Below are 18451 nucleotides of genomic sequence, written 5' to 3' on the forward strand. Positions count from 1 at the left end.
ACTGCATCGCCCGGTCTGACACGCTCTTAAGACGGCAATGTAACCTCTGCTATTCCCCCGCTTAAAATAAAAAATTGCGCTTTTAGAAATAATACGTTCATTCCTTATCTTTTTTGACTAAAATCTGAAAAGTGTCAAAATGTCAGAGCGTAAGCAAAATGCACTCACTAAAAGAGAATAACAGGAAAAAGTTAATGAACGCAAAATCCAAATTTTTAGTCCAAAGAATGGCAACAACAAAACTAACGTCAAACAAGAATAGAAATGTATGTACAAAACACATTCACTCAAGCACAAGCACAATATTGGCACTTGCTATATCAATTATTTTTTTGCTTCCTTCCAATTTCAATTAATTTTTTTACTTTTTACATTATTCTCACTTTTCGCGTATTATTTAATTTCCGTTAATTTAAATTCAGTTGAGTTTGACACTTTTCAAGATTTTGCCAGCAAAAATTCTTCTGACTAAATCTGACTACTTCGGACTGAAGAGAGTCATTCTCACTGAGTGTTGCTCTCTCATTTTTGCTGTTATTTTAGAGTTAAGGAACGCTTTTTGGACTAAATCTGACTACTTCGGACTTTTTCTGGCTATTTCTGGGAGATAAGGAACGCAACTAATGCCATGAACCAACTAAACTGATCACCCAGCGCGGCAACCGCGTATTTAAAATTGCATTTGAGAAAAAAATAATAGTTGATAACGTCATTTTTAATCGGTTGTTTCTCTCACACACATGGTTTCATTCCGTGGCGAAAAAATGACGTCACTGTGAAAAACATACTTTTCTCTCGCACAACGTCCTGGGTGATCTTTATTTTATTCGTTCGTTCATGAAATAATGCTGCAATGTTTTGTTGAACCAATACGTGCAAATGTCAAAAGCGCTAGGAAAGAGAATACGCTATCAATGAAACGATAGTGGCGATAGTACTAAAACTATCGATAGTTATTTCAAGTGACCAGACTATCGATACTATCGATAGTATCGTCGATAGTTTGACAGCTCTACCAGTCAGCTTGTAACTGTGCGGTACTGTTTTCAAAGATGAATCGCTTGCTGTGATGAGTTGTTTACAATTTATTTAACTGTTTGCAATTGTGAAAAACGCGTTTTTCAAGAATTTGGCTAAATTTTTGGCAAAATGTAATCAAACGTATAAATTAGCATTCTTGTATATTCGAAAAATGTCTGCCCTTTGTCGTAACACATAATAGAAATGGCGAAATTCTCCAAAAGTTGTCCTATACAAATTATTTCATGAATTGCTGTTTTTCTTTATTTGCTTTTGATTTCATCTAAAAAAAGGTTTTATTTAGAAACCAATCTTGATATCATTCATCTTCCACTATGTACATTCGCCAGCTTGGCCGCAACGCAAACAATTCGTCTTCGGAGCCGTCTTCATCTTCATCTTCGGCTTCGCTTCCACTCTGTCTGCAACCTTAGACTAGGTTCACACAGAGAGAAACTTTTGTTGCTCATTTTCGGCAATTTCTCTTTTGGTGTTGCCCTTCGCGTTCACACAGAGAAATTCTTTTGTACACAATTGTTCTTGTCAGCTGTGAACGGACAACTAGAATTACTCAGACGAACGAGAGCACAAAGCGTGTTGCTCGAGCACGAGCCACTCGTTGCCCCTCCCCCTTCCTCGTCTCCCCCTCTCCTACAAGTAACGAGTTGCCGCGACAAAAGTTTTTCCCACGACAGCCGGTTTTACGTACCGGAATGACACGGGTTTTACCCGACCAAGGGCTGTTGTTTCGGCGATCTAACCCCTGCTGCGTGTACCAGAGACGATTACACCACAACTCCACCTCCGTCAGATGCAATACGTGCAATGGGCTCCACCATCTCCGAGCTTGCTCAGGCCTCACGACTCACAGGCAATGGACCACTGCGTATGTGGCTCCTTGCTGCGCCAATCGAGCTGCCTCCACGGCATAACACAAACACAACCGCACCACAACACAATACAATAGACAATACCACAGACACAACAGACCACACTACAGATACAACTGCCTTGACTGGTGTCACTTTACGGCATGCTCAAGACTGTGCACCACGCGAGATTGGACGAGGGACTATGAGGGCCCATGCTATGCCGCTCGGTCGCAACCCCCAACTGCGACGCCGCCCACTAACACCACTGGGCAACAGTCTCAGCAGCAGCAGGCACAGCATGTGGCGGCACTGCAACACAACACACATCACTAGGCACACGATGATTTACAATTCAACTGTAACGGACTTCAGAGCAAGATCGAGGAGATAACGGAATTCATGGGTCGGCACGGAATATTAATAGCTGCGGTCCAAGAGACGAAGCTGCACGGCAATTAAATACTGTTGAACTGCGCCGGATACAACGTGCACCGCCGAGATCGCGAGCCAGATAATGGTGGAGGCCCAGCGTTAATCATGCACCACACCGTGCAGTATCGTCCTATCGAAGCAGACATCGACTGCAGGGATACCATCCTAGAATGTCAGGGAATAGCTATCCGGTCAGGCGATGTCGAGCTCGAAATATTTAACATATATATACCCCCTGCCACCAGCTGCCCGGCAGGATATCATCCTGAAATAGGTGCGCTCCTCAGAGGGGAAAACCGTATGGTAGTTGGTGACTTCAATGCGCACCACGATCTTTGGCATTAAAGCCTATCAAACGATCGTAGGGAACACAATTGGCTGAGCAGATAGACGATCTGACATTCTGCACAATGAACGACGTCGCATCCCCCAGGGTTATGGGGAGCTGCTGCAGTTCGCCAGACAGCGTATCATGGCGACCTATGCTGACTCTAGCATCAGACCATCTGCCTATAATCATCTCGATTGATAAACCAGCCGACTTTGCTTCCGCGGATCACCGGACCTATGTCAACTTCGCCTTCGCTGCACTACCCATACCAACCGACGTTCACGTAGGTGAACGTAAAGTTCGCAGGGTTGTTACTGCTGTTGCAGCCCGCTTCATCCCAGCTGCAAATTCTTGCTATCGAATTTTTTACTAACAGAAATTAGCTAGCAGAAGAAGAAGAATAAATGTCAAAAGCCGCCATTTGTTGAATTGGTTAAGCATGAACAAAAGTAAAAAGAATGGAAATCAAAATATTAATGATTTGCTGGACTGTGTAAGTGCTTGTGTATAATGCAAAGGGGGTAAAACTGATTTATAAATAGTAAAATATTTACAGCAGGATGTCAAAACAGTGCAACAACTATTCACTTGCAAGTGTTTACTAATTTTGTGTTTAATAACTTTATCTAAATTTCACGCTCTATTTTGCTTTTACGCTCTCGCTGCAATTTTCTACTAGAGAAGTTATTATACACAGCTATGGTTCATGGGGATTTCAGCATGAACCAAAAATACAAGAACGCGACGTTGTATTTGTAACTGGTTTTGAGAAAAAAGTTTGCGAAAGCGGGTTCGTCAGCTGAGCGTTTGTTTACATCACAAGCACCACTATTTTACACTTTTATTCAAGTAAAGAAGAGTTAATTCAACATGACAACACATTTTAAAGCATTTTGTTGCATCATTTTACCTAAATTGTGCGTTTAAAGTGGCTGACAATAATTTGGGCTAATTTTGGTTTTCGTTGGTTTGTTTGCTTTGTTTACTTTTCGCTCGTCATCCAGTGAAACAAGATGGCGTAGAACCCGCTAAAAAAATCGACTTTTTTCACTCTTGTTCTTACGTGATCTTGTGTCTTTCGTTCATGGGGATTTCAGTGGCAAAAATTCATCGATATACTTTCTTGACTCGACGTATCAAAATATGAAAAAATATCGATATTTTTCGATACATCTCGGTGCACCGACTCGAATAGCATTTTTCAGATATTATTTCCTAAAAATCAGCAAAATTTTACAAAATTTAAAATTAATTAGGCACTGTAATTGAGCTAATTAAAGCCCAGAACTTAAGTAAAGCTTATGCATCGGTTATTTATATATTGAGTTGAAAATTGTCGGTGCATCGAAACAAAACATCGATATTTTCGATGCACCGATATTTTACTGACATTCCTACTAGTTTGTAAACACTTGTTTTTGCCTTTGTTTATGGAGGAAAAATAATTTTTTAACAATTTGGAGCAGTACACATATAAACTAAGTGACGCGGAATACACTTCGATACCATCCGGTCTCAATTAACTGCGGTTAAAACAGGTCCGCTTCTTAATCGCTAACCTATTTTTATTACGCACAGCGTGCTCCCAGAGATGGTTTAATTCACACAAGGCATCATAGTCAATTGGCCTATATAGAGAAGCTGAAGGCGAAAATGATTCGTCCAATTAGACGTAGTCCAGTTTCCCAGATTATATTGGAAGAAATTGCTTTGGAGGGATTGGAAGGAATGACACTTTCATGTAAAGTTGACTTGAATTTTTTTCGCCATTATGCTTTACAGTTGTATGATGCTTTCAGTACTCTGGGCTTACTTAAGTTTAGATTTAGAAGCACCGATTCCATTACCTTCAGATGTGCTGAATCGTGTGTGGGATTTCATAAAGCGCAATACTCATCAATTAGATTTTTATGAATTACCTACTGAGAGAGCAACATTTCCATTAGAATGTCGTTTCTCCTACGAAGATCCTGATTTTGGAGTGCCGCGTGCTTTGGTACGAAATATATAAACATGCAATTATATATGCAACTAATAACTTATTTGACTGAACAGGATCCTGAAAAATTTCCGCGGTACAAGTTTGTCCCAATTGAGGATGGCAAAATTCAAGGTTCCTGTGAATTCTATAAGGAGAGAAAACGTATTGAAGCCACTGAAGTCAATGATTTAAGCGCTGAATCTGTATTTGAGCGGTGAGTATCCGTTTTTTTTTTTTTTTTTTGAATATAACCTCCATTAACATTCCACTTCTGCATTTAGCTGGGGTAATCGCTTTGTTATAGTAGCTTCACAAAATTTACGCCTTTGCGTTCTTACACCCAGAAACAAACCGATTCCGCGGGATTTCACAGTAACACAATACTGCTTTTGGGAAGCAATTGGTCGGTCACGGTATAATGGCGAAACAACATCTGGACCTCAATCTCTCCTTACGATGTGCAAAGATTCCTCTGTGCTATTTTATATTAAGTAAACTACTATACCATTTACAAAAATAATCATCCTTTATAATGTAACTAACTATCTTTAGGAATAAATTAATTTACTATGGGTTGATAGTACAACAACCATTCCATGAATATCGCGATGATCGCCTCTGTAATACAGCTTTACTCAATCTCTCGCAGTATGTACCGGAAATACCACGTAATATAACAAATCTTCTGGAAAAAATTTATACTTTGGTTAAAGAAGCCCCTGGGGAATACCTTCCGTTGGTGCAGTTGCGTAAAGCGGTTCCATCATTTGCACGTAAATCAGCATTTCGCCGTCTCGCATTAACACCATTTTTTCAGCACATTTTCGAGCTGCAGGTGAGTGTAATGTTTCCATGTAGTAGTTACAAGATGCGACAAAAAATAGTGTCGACGACGACAACCAATTAATGAATTCCTATCAACCGTTTTGTAGAAGGTAGGTGTGGGACGAAAAACGAATAAGGGAAAGGATCTTAATGTCCTTTCGATCACTTTAAAAAACTCGGAAAAACCTGTTAACGAACTTATTGCTGACTTTTTGGACGAGCAAAAAGAAGACGAAAACAACTTCTCGGATGCTTATGTTGACAATAAGCATGCTTTTGTAGATATGACAATCAAAGAGGAATTTTATCGTGCAGTTTTACGACATGGTGCTAGCGGTTGCAGTCATTCAGAACTCGCCAGTTACCTCAGTGAATCACACTCCATAATACGGCAAATGGTTAAGTGTATGCAGCGTGAAGGACTGATAGTAACGCATGCCGTAGATGAAGGGCGGCAAAGGGTTTATAGGTAACACATAATAATAAGCACTCAAGGATTCATTAAATTACATCTTTTAATCTTTAGGTTCGTGGCTTTGGAAGTAGCAAATGCAGAGAAAGCTACTAAAACGGAAAATGATTCCGAACCAACTGCAATTATAAAATTTAATGAGCTACCGGTAGGACAAATTTATGTTTTGCTAAATTTTGTACTTAATATTCAGTTCTTCTCCAGTCTATAACCCAGCTTGAAGATACGTTCACTGTCGATTGCCCACAAATCGAAGCGACTGTGGAAGAAGACAAGTACGAAGACAAGCAATTCCGCGTGATTCATACACAACGTCAACAGTCGCGTCGTGATTTTATAGTTCGCCAGCTAAACGAGCATGCAGTCTTACAAATGGTCATAATACGCCACAGATTGTATACATTTGAGAAAGAACAAGGATTAACAGATGAGATATGTGCTAAGTCCATGCGACGACTGCTTGAAGAACTTCATAAAACCGACAATTTAAACATATATAAAGTCGTGCTTAAATATCAAGGGCACTTGCGCATTTACCGTTATGCAGCCCATCCTGCAGTAGATGCAAATCACATGTTGATTCAGCGCGAAGTTAAGCGCTTAAAAAATAAGCTATTAATAGCGAGAGAGCGTGAGGAGCAAAAAAACCGGAATCGGCTACGTATTTCTCGGAAAGTTTCCAAAAAGCCTCACAAAGCTGTTGCTGAGGTCAAGCCCACAAAGATGGAATCTACCCCCGAACATATGACTAATAACAATCTGCCTAAACCTCCAAAGTTTCTCATATCACGTTATATGCACGAATTTCTTTTTTATATCGTAGTGGAGTTGAACGAACATCAAAATATGTTGGAAATAGACGAGACGTTGCTGCAAATTTGGAAAGAATCTGAGCCTGCATTGCAAATTAATCAGTTTTTAGAAAGTTTGCATGCTGGAGGTGAAGTGCAGCATGCATACACGCAGCAGATTAGCTGGCGCGCATTCATAACACCTTTACCGAACTATGCAGACAAACCTGCTGGCTGGGTATACTTTTTGGACGCCATTGACCGGATGCCGCTGTCAATTTTTAATAAAATATTTAGATTTCAGCAAACAGATGGCAATATGCTAGGTGAATATCTAACACATCCTGTGCGCCAGCACTACTTGCTGCGTCAGTTGCCAGTTGAATTACAAAATCAAATTAATCGCACGTATCTTCAGCGCATTTGTAGCTTGGTACTTAAATTATTGAATCACATGGGGTTAATACAGGTTAATGAAAACACTAATTTCAAAGATTCAATGCAGATATGGGTATATTTGAATCGACATGCACAAATCATCGATACCACACCATCAGAAGCGAGCTATGCCAAGGTCAATTTAGCCCAGAAGTATGAAAAGCTAGATTTCTATTTTTCAACATTCGAAGATATTGCTCAATACTGGAACCAGCTACATCGTATTTGCATTTACACCAAACTCGGTGTTCGTAGTGCCAAACTTCAAGGGAAATCTGAAAGGGCTAAGCTTCTACAATTTGTGCGTAGTGTAGGCTTTGACGAAGCCCCTCAATATGATAATGGCGACGTGCCGGGTGACCGCGCAGGTGCAGCTGGTCTTGCTGCTCAATTATTTGCGCACACCATGCGCGGTTGGTCATGGGTATTGCATACGAACACCAAACCGAAGCAAATACGCAGTGGCCGTGCAGCGTTGTTGCGTGGTGCCAGCAGCAAACACCTGCGTCTCATGGGTTTACGTAAGACACGCATGCACGCATCGCAAATCACGCGACTGTCACATTCGGCTACAGTAAAACGCACTACGAAAAAGAAGTCTGCCTCTATTCGGGACGCCACTGATTGCGATGCGCTGAAGAATATGCGTACTCTACGCGCCTGCTGGACCAAGGACGAGGATGATTTACTGAAGCTAGCACGCGCCGTGTACATCTATATAGCTGCGCCTGTACCGGTTTTGGGGCTCATGGTAGTTGGTAAAATTTGTCGAGACGTTATCAGACAACATCTGGGTATACGCAACAAAACGTCGCAAGCGTGCCATCGCCGCATGCAATATATCATGAAAAAGGATCGACATATTCCCGAAGTCCCCACTTGGGTGCATATCTTACAAACAAGCGTCGAAATACACCGGCGTTACGGGGAAAACTTTCTGCAACAATTGAAAAATGTCTATCCACAGCGCGAGGAATACAGCGACGCTTTAGCCGTGCACTTCATACAGATCTTTCATTATTTGTATCAAATGGTAAACAATATTAGAGGTAAGGGAACTTCAGATGCTATGAGACCACGATTTATGATACCCGACACTCTTGACGAATTCAAGCGCCGCTTTAGTATGCGGTCCGCAGCAACGGATGAAAGGATTATGAAATACCAAAATCCATGCAATGAACAAGAAGCGCTAACAATGCTTGCAGTTGGTGTACTGCATAGCTCACTTTGCTCGGCGCTGGACAAGACCACTTACACGGCGCAAGCTTTTGAGATTTTTAAAAAATTCTCGGAAGAAATACTGCAAAATGCCTTCAAGATAGCGCGTAATGGTGCCCTGATTGTGGCAAATAAACGCAGGATTCTAGAAATGCTGCCTAGTCAACTAACAAGTCCAGCATATTCGCTGTCGGCACATTATCAGCGTCGTTTGCTCTCCTTACGCATACCGTATTACATTTACGACTCCCTCTTTGGATTCTTTGAAAATGTCGTAGCTGTTTTGATGAAACCCAAACGGGAGCCCATAGAACAACCCTCGACTAGTAAGCGACTTTCCATAAGTAATATAGTGGAGCTAAAGTCGCCGAATGCCGGGCAACTATATTTTCTCGCTGAAGGCATGGCACGAAGTTTTTGGACTTGCAATGTAAAATTGCCCATCAACATTTTGACTGTTGACGCTGAGCAAAGGCAGACATTGTCCGCGATGGATCGCATACTGGATCATTATCATTGCATATTCGATAATGCACCTAAAACGGAGTATACGAAGAGTTTCGAGAGTGAAGCCAACGAGAAACAGGTAAAAAATAGTGATGGGGATGTTATTAGATTATAAATGTTGTAGCGGCACTTCCAAGCCCGGACTAAATCGGCTAGTGTATCAATCGTTGTAGTCAAGCGCAAGTAACGGCAGGCCCAGGAAATTTGCTCTTTCGACTAAGTAGGTCCAAATGAAATGAGGAGTTAAAAAAGGTGGGTTTAAGGAGGCATGTGAAGAGGTAATTGATTTCTTGTAGGGTGCTTTCACAAGCAGGAGTTTAATCTGCTACAATATCCATTCCGGCCTTAAATTTCCAAACAAAACTTTACGCTTCGTATTGTTGGACCCTACCTTACGGTCAACCAAAACTTACTAACACCAGACATGAAGTTGCAGGTCTTCAGATTATGCTCACACCCGCCTATGTTGCTTTACTACTTGCCGAGTGAGGAATAAGTGGGGTTGTCTGCCACAGTTGTGTGTATCGCTGCCTACTGGTGGTTGGTTGGCTGCGAAGGCGAGTTGGTTTGTTGCTTAGGTTAGTTACATGAAGCCCAGCGCAGGAAGTTGTGGGTCCAGGGCCGAACAACGATTGGTAGGATTCGCCGATCAAAACAAAGTTTATCGCCGAAACAACAGCCTTGGTAAAAGCCGGTTAATTTCTGTGCGTAGAATCGACTGTCATTTAAATGATATAAACTATACTATTAAATTATTAATAAGTGTATGTAATTCACTTAATTTGCCGTTAAAGGTCCGTGTTAAATTCCAACCAGCCAATTTGAGCTACAAAATCACCTACAGTCCTTATGACTTCATATCCAAGTTGCCCGTTCGACATCTACACTTTTTCTGTGCACTCGATCACCTTAATCATGAGGTAGAGATAAATTTTAGTCGTCTGATGCACAAAGATGAAGAACATGACACTTTAAGCATCGAGTGCCCCTTTAACTGCATCCTGAAGCATGCCAACTATATCAATGTCATTGAACGCATTGTTCAGGAGAAGAGATCCATTTTAAGGGAGCTAACAGAAATGCCACCGCAAAAGTTATTGAATATGGCCATGAGTGGTTGTTCGGTTACTGTTGAATCAACTAATTTGCTAACGCTGGTGCGCATGTTGGAGTCTTTCTGGCGCGAGAAAGAAACAGCGTACGAACGCAAAGATCTCGGGCGCATATCCGCAAATGTGAAGATCAATAAATCAATTGACTGGCATCAGTTGTGTTGTGAGATTCTAGAGTTCAATGCAGCGGACGAAGAGAATGACAAAATTGATGAGTATGAACCTACACTAAATAAGGAGGAGCGTTTGGCTCGCGCACAAGATGTTTTTGTTGTTAACTTGCCAACCTTGCAACTGGAAGTGAATAAAAAATTGCACTTGTGCAATAAAGAGACTGTGATGCACAGCGGGTTGTGTGTGCCCAAGAGGTTAGTGGAAGCTGAAGTCATTCGAGACCAGATATTGAGAAAGATTGTAGAGTAAGTGTGTAGACAAGTCTTAAGTATGAACAACCACATAATTAGTATTAATTTATTGTGCTAGTGAATCTCACTGGAAGTATACGGATAACACTTTTGAAGTACTTAAACCTAAACTTATCAAACTGGGTTTCACAGCTATGGAGCAACAGCACGTAGAAGACCTACTAAAATATATAGAAACGCATAAACTAGGCGTTTCCGTAATTGATTTGAAGGTATTTTGATATGTGGTTATTCTTTGAGTGGCAATCACATCGCATATTTCCTAAAAGATTGTTACAATAGAAATATAGATTTTTGTACAAATGATGCAGAAATAACTATTCATGCTTAATATTACTTAAATATTAAAATATTGCATCACCATTTTACATATAAACGAGTCCCCTGAAAATTCCGTTTTAGAGTTGTGACAGTCTTTTACTAAAAAACACGTCCATAAACCTAGCTGACCCAAGTCGGCAAAATTCAATAAAAATTAGCTAGGAATTAGGTGTCTTTTAGGTGTTAATTAGGGCCTCCAAAATTAATTTAGGTGTTCCTTTGGTTTCCGAGAAATTCGCAAAAATGTGTGGGTCAGCTAGGTTTATGGACGTCTAAAAAACAAATGTTGACAGAAAGTGACTTTCACATTAAATTCTCCAGCGTGAATTTCCTTATGCTCAATTTCTTTCGCGCGCCATACGTATTCTATCCGAGCACTATCTGGTCAAGCGCGTTGGAATTGACACAATGATGTATGTGCATAAATCTCACATACGACCTTGGGTTGTACACACGTTCCACCTCAAACGGCTGGAACGCGAAAAATTGGGACCGGATGGAACATTGACACTTAAACGAAAGATAACCAGTGGTGACTGTAGTGAAAATGAAAATATGGATGAAGAGGGTAGCGATGAGCCCGAAGAAGCTAGTTCCAGTAAAAGAGCTAAGTTGGCTAACGACGTCGGTGCCACTGCGGAAGATCAACAGTTGAGTAAGCGTGTGTCAAAACCGGTAAATCGGTTCCAGGGCGAAAATAGAGAAGGAAATGCCCCTGAAAAAGACCTCAAAAGGTAAATTTAAAATTGATTTATTATTTTTTCTTAAATTAACTACCACTAATCCCTGTAAAATTTGTATTCCCCAGAGATGTGATCGTAATGAAACCCCACCCGTGGATACGTCTGAACGGCACCATTAATCGGCGCGTTTTGGATCGTTGGTTGGGATCAGTACTCACCGAATGTGTTAGTCGCTCCGGTTGTATGATTCCAGATATCTGCTCAAAGTTTCCTCACTTGCCAGCTGTCGAAATAATGTTTCTGCTTGATATACTATGTGATCTACAGTGTATTCATCTAACGGAAATTACACCCGCTTCAGCGAACCTCTTCTCATCCTACGACAACCTACAAGAGAGTAAGTTTTTTGACTATAAATTGTGATTATTTTTTCTCAATCCTAATACGGATAACAGTCCGGAGCTAAACCGATTCACACTTTCATAACAAGCGAGTGTGAAGGATTAGATTCGGGCGAAAGGCATCCAGCGAACCGGATGTCATTGGCACAAATCTAATCCTTCACACTAGCTTGTTACGATAGAGCGAATGCTATTAGATCCATGCGGATACCATAATAGACATGTATATAACAAGAAAGGCATTCTTTTTAGCTATTGTAACCGAGTTCTATGATCCACAACACACTTACGTGACTGCACATGGGGACGCCATAACACGAATGTCAATATTCATTGGCCATAAAAAATACAGCCAACAATTTTATTAAGCTGCTTTTTATATTCCTAATATTTACTGTTTATTTATATTTTTCAACTTAACGGAACCAAAAAAAAAGAAATAAATAATTTATTGCCAACTATTTGCACTGCACTTCGTTTTAACCCTCTAAATTTTGTCTATAGAAATTATCGTTTAGTCAAAAACAGGTTTTCAATCTCTCTGCGCTCTTTTACACATTCGGCAGTTAGCACTTCTACATTATGGTCGCTGGTAATAAGCACATCATCCTCAATACGTATTCCAATACCGCGAAATTCTTTAGGAACATCTTCTCGATCGTGGCCTATATAAATTCCTGGTTCCACGGTGCACATCATCCCCGGTTGTACTGGGAATGTACGGGGTATCAGTGGTGTATCATGTACATCCATGCCAAGGTAGTGCGATACATGATGCGGGCAGAATTTATAGCCAGCCTAATACGATATAAATACATAAAATACAATAATAATAAGACGTTTTAAAAGCAATCCAAAAATCATATACCCTTGCATAACTAATGTCATCAACTATATCCTTAGGTACAAGGCCGACTTCTTGTAAGTATTTTCCTAACTTTACGCACATTGTATCGAAAAGTTGGTCTAATGTTTCTCCGCCAGGTTTTAATAATGTTGCTATAAGCACATTTGGATTGTGAGTATAATAGTGAGTAGTAAGTTTTTTAGCTCTTACCTATTAACTCCTTTTGTAACTGCAAAACCACGTCATACAAGATTTTTTGTGCCGGTGTAAATATTCCATCTATGGGCCAAGTGCGAGTGATATCACTCGTATATCCACCATATTCGCAACCAGCATCCATAAGCACCAAGTCGCCACTTTTTGTCAACTGGTTATTGCTAATATAATGTATTGTAGTTGCGTTGTTACCGCTCGCTACCACCGGCGGATATGCCATGTAATTCGCATTTTTCATGCGACATTTGTAGTCTACCGCAGCAAATAGCTGATGTTCCGAAAGTCCTGGTTTTGATTCACTTATTACCTCATTTATTGCTCTAGAAGCGATTTGGCAGGTTCGACGCATTAAGTCTTGTTCACTAGGTGATTTATATAGCCGAAGGCTTTGTATATAAACAGCGGGAGATTTAAGCTCTGAAGTATTACCAGTTACCTGTTGTATGTCGCTGGTAATAGTGGCCTGATCTGAGGCAGGTATATCATACCAAACAAGAGGCTTTTCGCTTTCAATGTATTTTTTTAGAATTTTCGAAAAGTGCGGTATTGTGTACGCCTCGTCCACACCAAAAAAATCGGGGGCATTTTCGGCCCCAGTACGAGCACCATCCCACATCTCAGCGTGTTTGTCTTTTGGCCTCATAAATAATATCGATTTGACATCTTCCTTCTCGTTTATAGTCAATACCAGGACCGAATCGGGCTCCATACATCCAGTTAAGTAAAAAAAGTCAGAGTTTTGCCGAAAAACGTAAGGAATTTTGTCGCTCATGTACTTTTTAGTCGCTGACGGCACAATTACCTAAACGTTTAGTTGAACATAGAAAGCACCATAGTGAAATAATATATCATTATGGAAAGCACTACCATCTTTCAAGTTATATGAACAATTTAATTTACCATGTGAGATTTCTTTTTATGTTGAAAATTTTTTTCACTTTCTTCGTCAAGCTTTTGTATGCCACTCAAAAGCCAAGAACGACGTTCCCGGAAAGTTTCCACTGTCTGGCCTATTACTAGCTCTCCCTCGTTAACAAGATGTGGATGGGTCACATAAGTGGGCTGTCCAAATGTTTCAGAACGTAAGGTTTGTAGGAAGTTCTTGCTCAGAGCAGCGGCAGCCGGCGCATCAGATGATGGTGCGGACGAAAAAGCCAGAGCAATGCGATCTTGAGGAAATAATTATGAATTAGGATGCATCAGTGATAAATAACTTTCACTACATACCGAACTTGCGAAAAGACTTTATTTTAAGTTGAGCTTGCCTCACGTTCTTTAGTAATGACATATTTAAAAAATTATTTTTTTTTTAATTTCCTGAAAATTTTTTATTTAAATAAACCTAAATGAGTACAAAATGTCAAAAAAGAACTGTCGAGGAATAGTTCAAGAAAAAAAAACAGCTGACTCCAATTGTGAATGGATTTTTGGAAGAGTATTGCTTATCCAAAGCATACTCAGGGCACATTTGCACCCAATTTTCTCCCTCAAATGCAAAATTTCACTGATTCAGTATTTAAACCATTGACTAAACAACCGCTCGACACACATGTTGGGTGGTTGATAAGAATTAAGGATTTCTTACAGTTATGTTCGCCTCCAGCCAAGTTGCAACAGATGTTGGATTATGTAAAATCCGCTCTTGGTATATAGTGTCCATTATTTTTCCCTACACTGTATTTTAATAATTCTTGTTCTTGTATTTAATCACGATCCCAACGCTTGCAAAAGTATAATCTTAAGCATCATCAAAATAAAGTGATATCTGCTAACTGATTTTCAAAGGAATAATAAACTATTTTCAAAAGGCATGGCATTAGGAGCATTTAGACAAAAATCTTCGCTTTCGTTTGGCTCTTTGGGTTAGTATACTAACAGATGAAAGTCCAAAGTTCATAACGTAGGCCATTTGTGTTCGTATTTGATAAACAGTTTCGCGAACTTCTTTGGCCACCAGAGTGCAGCGCAATATGAGCAGTACTAATTTACATAAATCTGAGGACAACTTGAAGTACAACAATTTGCTTATAACTACTCCAAAACCATTTGTATACCAGGTGGAACTTAATCGTCCGCAAAAACTTAATGCCTTCAATAGGAATATGTGGATGTGAGTACTTTGATACATTCGCTTTAAAAATTTAAGTTTTTACTAGTTTCTCTTAGTGAAATTAAACAGTGTTTTGAAAGCCTTAGTACGAATCCCGAATGCCGGGTAATTGTTCTATCAGCAATAGGGAAATATTTCACTAGTGGACTTGATTTAGGTGATGCTATGAAATTGGCCCAAGAATTGGGTGTAGCTGATGATGTAGCTCGAAAAGCTGCAGTGTTGGAACGGACAATTAAACTGTATCAAGATTCGATGTCTTCCTTGGAAGTATGCAGTAAACCTGTAATAACAGCTGTACATTCGGGATGCATAGGAGCTGGTGTTAGCCTGATAACTGCTGCTGATGTACGTTATTGCACTGAAGATGCCTTCTTCACTGTGAAAGAAGTTGATATTGGTCTGGCTGCAGATGTGGGTGCATTACAGCGCTTGCCAAAAATTGTGGGTAACCAATCGTTGGCTCGCGAACTTTGCTATACAGCACGAAGGTTCGGTGCTACTGAAGCACAGAGCATTGGTTTAGTTAGCAAAGTTTTCCCAACCAAGGAATCTTGTGTGGATGGTGCTTTGGAGTTGGCAGTCATCATAGCTGAGAAGAGCCCAGTAGCAGTGCAAGCAACCAAGGCTAATGTAATTTTCTCACAGTCGAGACCAAATCAGGATGGCTTGGATCATATAGTAAGGAAATCGTAATTCCATGTATATTTTGAACTAAAGTATGTCTTTTCAGCGACAAACAAATAAGATAAACTTGCAATCTGAAGATTTCGCTAATGCAGCTGTGGCAGCATTGACGAAGGAACACCCAACATTTTCAAAATTGTAATACCAGTAATATTCTTCATTTAATTTAATTTTTCTATTTGTAATGTATTAAGATAAGAATAAATACTATAAATACTACTTATTATTTAAGTTAATCACTTGCATTAGTGTAACATTTGCGTTAGCCGCTCCATGTTGATAGCATACACAGAGTGCGATGCTATGAGATTGTGGTCATTGAAAGCTCGCTGAGCATCCCTTAATGTTATCAATTCACGCTTTTGGGGCTCGCTGTAATTGGAATTTGCTTCTTTAGAGCATATACTTACATATTTACATACAATATCGGCAAAATAAATTGCATAAATATACTTACACTTCTTCACAGGCTGACAAGAAAATTCCGTCCTCATTAGAACGACGCAGGAAATTCGGCGAAGTTATTTCTTTATCCAACTCCAAGGGTCCGTCATCAATTTTCTGTCGTGTAACAGTATTACGCAAGGAAGGATCCTTTAATGGTGCACCAACATCATAGTAAAATGACCCATCCCCTGTTACTTTGTAATGTTTGCGGTTCATTATAATTGCAGATACAAGATTTTTCAAGAGGACCTGCACTGCCATTGCTACATACTCGGCTACATTGTCTTCTACATTAGTGAGTTCCACCTCCCAAGCTCCGATAAGAAATCGTCCCAGAACAAATCCCGCGTCTGGCAAAAACAATTCTTGTACACAATAACGTTGGGTAGGCAATATTTGTACATTAGCATCGGTGCCCGCCGTAGGCCGAATACATTCTAAATTATCTTCAACAATGAAATCAAGAAAATCATACGGTTCGAAAGTAACACGGTCACTATTTGTTCGAGAGCTTCGTTTGCGTTTCCTGCTCCGACCGCTACCGCTCCCACCACTGCCTGTTCCAGGTGCGCTGCTTGGAGTACCGCTGTTGTTATGTGTAGCAAAAAGACCTGGCGACTGTTCTGGTGTGTGAAATGCGTCGATTTTGTTTAGAATTGCGAGCAGAAATTGATTATGCAAATGCATTTTTTCAGGGGTGAGAAATTTTCTAGATTCGCTGTCGAATTCTTCTTTGGACCACTTATAACGAAACCATAGCTTCATGTTAGCCAAATATTTGGAGACGTTGTCGCCCAAAGCGGCCATTAAAGCCGTTTTCGCAACAATTACTTTATCAGTTAAATCACTCATTTGTAGCTCGATTCAACTTGGTAGTGTAGAACTGGACAACTTTCGATGGCAGTATCGATAGTATCGATGGTTTTCGACTATCGAAAGTTTTCACTTATACATACATTATTCAGTAAAGCCTGATATACAGTTCAATGCGAGCGTGAGCGTGAGTTTTTTATTTTGACCAATATCTTCGTTATTACCCAACTTTTCGCTATAGTTGACACATAAAAAGATAGAGAATTAAAATATCTTTCAGAATTATAGAATAAAAACTAATTTAAAATGCATAATATGCCTCTTTTTCGAGCTCACACTGAACTGTGCGTACGCAAAGCATTCGCATATGTGAACGGCAAGTTTTGACGGATGTGGCATATTACGCATTTTAAATTCGTTTTTTGTCTATAATTCTGAAAGATATTTTAATTCTCTATCTCTTCATGTCTCAACTATAGCAAAAAGTTGAGTAATAACGAAGATATTGGTCAAAATAAAAAATTCACGCTCACGCTCGCATTGAACTGTATATCAGGCTTAAGAGTAAAAGCCGGCGGTACCTTTTTCATCTTGTGAGTCGGAATGGAAATTTAGCAAAGCACGGTAAATAATTTCAGAGGGCAGATGCCACTTGAAGCCAAAAGTCGTTGATGAACTTTTGTTCCTTAACAAAAATATAGATATATTTTGATCTCATTTTGAATAAAAGTTATTTTTAATTTGTAGACTTTTTTAATCAAAACTATCGATAGTGTGGACATTTTCGATAGTATCGATACTATCGATGGTTGTGACTATCCATCGATAGTTTTCCAGCGCTATGGCAGTGCTTCAAAACCATCGATGTTATCGATGGTAGAGCCGAAAAACTATCGATGGCAACATCGATAGTATCGATTGTTTGCATTTTATTGCCAATATCGACACCAGCAATAATTTTGTTTAATGGGCCTCCGCACACTGGACTGCTCAGTCCGCCTAAAACCGGTTTTGTGTTGGTAAGAGGGGGAAGAGTTCGAGTTTACCTCGCTCTTTTCAAACCGCGAAAATCTCAACCTCAACCTCGAAAACCTCAATTTGAGCTCAAACCTAAATGTTTATTGGGTATGATTAATTAATCCATTTTTTCTTTTTTTGCCATCCCTATGTGTTACAAAAAAATAATCGGTAAATTGTCGTTTACGACACAATCACAAAAAGGGCTCGATATTTAATAGCCCAGGCACAAATGTCAAACTCATACCATGGATGTCGCTGCCACAGTATAGACAGTAACCAACCTTTTTGGGTTGTTGTTTTAGTAGTCGTTGTTGTTGTAGTTATATGTATTCACTCCTGAGGAAGGCACGGGGTTGTGTGCTGCTATTTAATGGCCTTCCTCAGACTTTTTCTTAGATTTCAGGGTTGTGTGCTGTATTATTATTAGATAAATAAATTTAAGTATTTGTCAAATCGTGATTTTATTAAAAGAAAATTAT

General features: G+C 39.8%; 5 protein-coding genes across 6 annotated transcripts in view; 2 read left to right on the forward strand and 3 right to left on the reverse strand.

Moving 5' to 3' along the window:
• Positions 1-11703, reverse strand: part of LOC108366861 (probable ATP-dependent RNA helicase DHX34) — a 19311-nt gene extending 7608 nt beyond the window's left edge. Inside the window, exon 1 of the mRNA XM_017621337.1 lies at positions 11650-11703. The gene's annotated coding sequence lies outside the window, so the exon portion shown is untranslated. The remainder of the gene's footprint in view (positions 1-11649) is intronic.
• On the forward strand, positions 3873-12304 carry LOC108366858 (general transcription factor 3C polypeptide 1). 2 transcript variants are annotated; one of them, XM_017621332.1, is made up of 13 exons: positions 3873-4396; positions 4455-4651; positions 4711-4850; positions 4981-5127; positions 5189-5471; positions 5569-5930; positions 5988-6081; positions 6138-8969; positions 9685-10421; positions 10486-10639; positions 11070-11482; positions 11557-11828; positions 12085-12304. In XM_017621332.1, exons 1-13 carry the CDS (start codon positions 4309-4311, stop codon positions 12198-12200), a joined length of 5835 nt encoding a protein of 1944 aa, XP_017476821.1. In that variant the 5' UTR covers positions 3873-4308; the 3' UTR covers positions 12201-12304. The 2 variants fall into 2 exon arrangements, with proteins under 2 accessions (XP_017476821.1, XP_017476820.1); XM_017621331.1 differs by having other exon boundaries at positions 3874-4396; positions 4918-5127.
• Positions 12156-14285, reverse strand: LOC108366863 (probable Xaa-Pro aminopeptidase 3). Its single transcript, XM_017621340.1, has 5 exons — positions 14123-14285; positions 13796-14064; positions 12890-13697; positions 12701-12831; positions 12156-12630 (listed from the first exon to the last, which is right to left on the reverse strand). Exons 1-5 carry the CDS (start codon positions 14181-14183, stop codon positions 12340-12342), a joined length of 1560 nt encoding a protein of 519 aa, XP_017476829.1. The 5' UTR covers positions 14184-14285; the 3' UTR covers positions 12156-12339.
• Positions 14286-14497: 212 nt separating this feature from the next.
• LOC108366865 (delta(3,5)-Delta(2,4)-dienoyl-CoA isomerase, mitochondrial) lies at positions 14498-15928 on the forward strand. The gene is made up of 5 exons (XM_017621342.1): positions 14498-14653; positions 14704-14757; positions 14828-15005; positions 15062-15686; positions 15739-15928. Exons 2-5 carry the CDS (start codon positions 14706-14708, stop codon positions 15832-15834), a joined length of 951 nt encoding a protein of 316 aa, XP_017476831.1. The 5' UTR covers positions 14498-14653; positions 14704-14705; the 3' UTR covers positions 15835-15928.
• Positions 15739-17108, reverse strand: LOC108366864 (transcriptional adapter 1-like). Its single transcript, XM_017621341.1, has 2 exons — positions 16150-17108; positions 15739-16064 (listed from the first exon to the last, which is right to left on the reverse strand). The coding sequence occupies exons 1-2, from the start codon at positions 16989-16991 to the stop codon at positions 15938-15940; spliced, it is 969 nt and encodes a 322-aa protein (XP_017476830.1). The 5' UTR covers positions 16992-17108; the 3' UTR covers positions 15739-15937.
• Between the last annotated feature and the right edge of the window lie 1343 nt (positions 17109-18451).

Source organism: Rhagoletis zephyria, unplaced genomic scaffold, assembly GCF_001687245.7.
Source record: "Rhagoletis zephyria isolate East Lansing unplaced genomic scaffold, Rhagoletis_zephyria_1.1 Rzeph_scaffold_02427, whole genome shotgun sequence".
Lineage (NCBI taxonomy): Eukaryota > Metazoa > Arthropoda > Insecta > Diptera > Tephritidae > Rhagoletis > Rhagoletis zephyria.

Bases quoted from the DNA above. Each gene is read 5' to 3' on its own strand.
- LOC108366858 (XM_017621331.1), top strand. From the start codon at position 4,309: ATGATTCGTCCAATTAGACGTAGTCCAGTTTCCCAGATTATATTGGAA. The intron at 5,472-5,568 runs GTGAGTGTAATG...ACCGTTTTGTAG, and splicing joins AGCACATTTTCGAGCTGCAG to AAGGTAGGTGTGGGACGAAA. The intron at 11,483-11,556 runs GTAAATTTAAAA...TGTATTCCCCAG, and splicing joins CCTGAAAAAGACCTCAAAAG to AGATGTGATCGTAATGAAAC.
- LOC108366863 (XM_017621340.1), bottom strand. From the start codon at position 14,183: ATGTCATTACTAAAGAACGTGAGGCAAGCTCAACTTAAAATAAAGTCT. The intron at 14,065-14,122 runs GTATGTAGTGAA...TATTTCCTCAAG, and splicing joins AAAGTCTTTTCGCAAGTTCG to ATCGCATTGCTCTGGCTTTT. The intron at 12,832-12,889 runs GTAAGAGCTAAA...ATGTGCTTATAG, and splicing joins GTTACAAAAGGAGTTAATAG to CAACATTATTAAAACCTGGC.
- LOC108366865 (XM_017621342.1), top strand. From the start codon at position 14,706: ATGGCATTAGGAGCATTTAGACAAAAATCTTCGCTTTCGTTTGGCTCT. The intron at 14,758-14,827 runs GTTAGTATACTA...TTTGATAAACAG, and splicing joins GCTTTCGTTTGGCTCTTTGG to TTTCGCGAACTTCTTTGGCC. The intron at 15,687-15,738 runs GTAAGGAAATCG...ATGTCTTTTCAG, and splicing joins AGGATGGCTTGGATCATATA to CGACAAACAAATAAGATAAA.
- LOC108366864 (XM_017621341.1), bottom strand. From the start codon at position 16,991: ATGAGTGATTTAACTGATAAAGTAATTGTTGCGAAAACGGCTTTAATG. The intron at 16,065-16,149 runs GTAAGTATATTT...TTCCAATTACAG, and splicing joins TTGTCAGCCTGTGAAGAAGT to CGAGCCCCAAAAGCGTGAAT.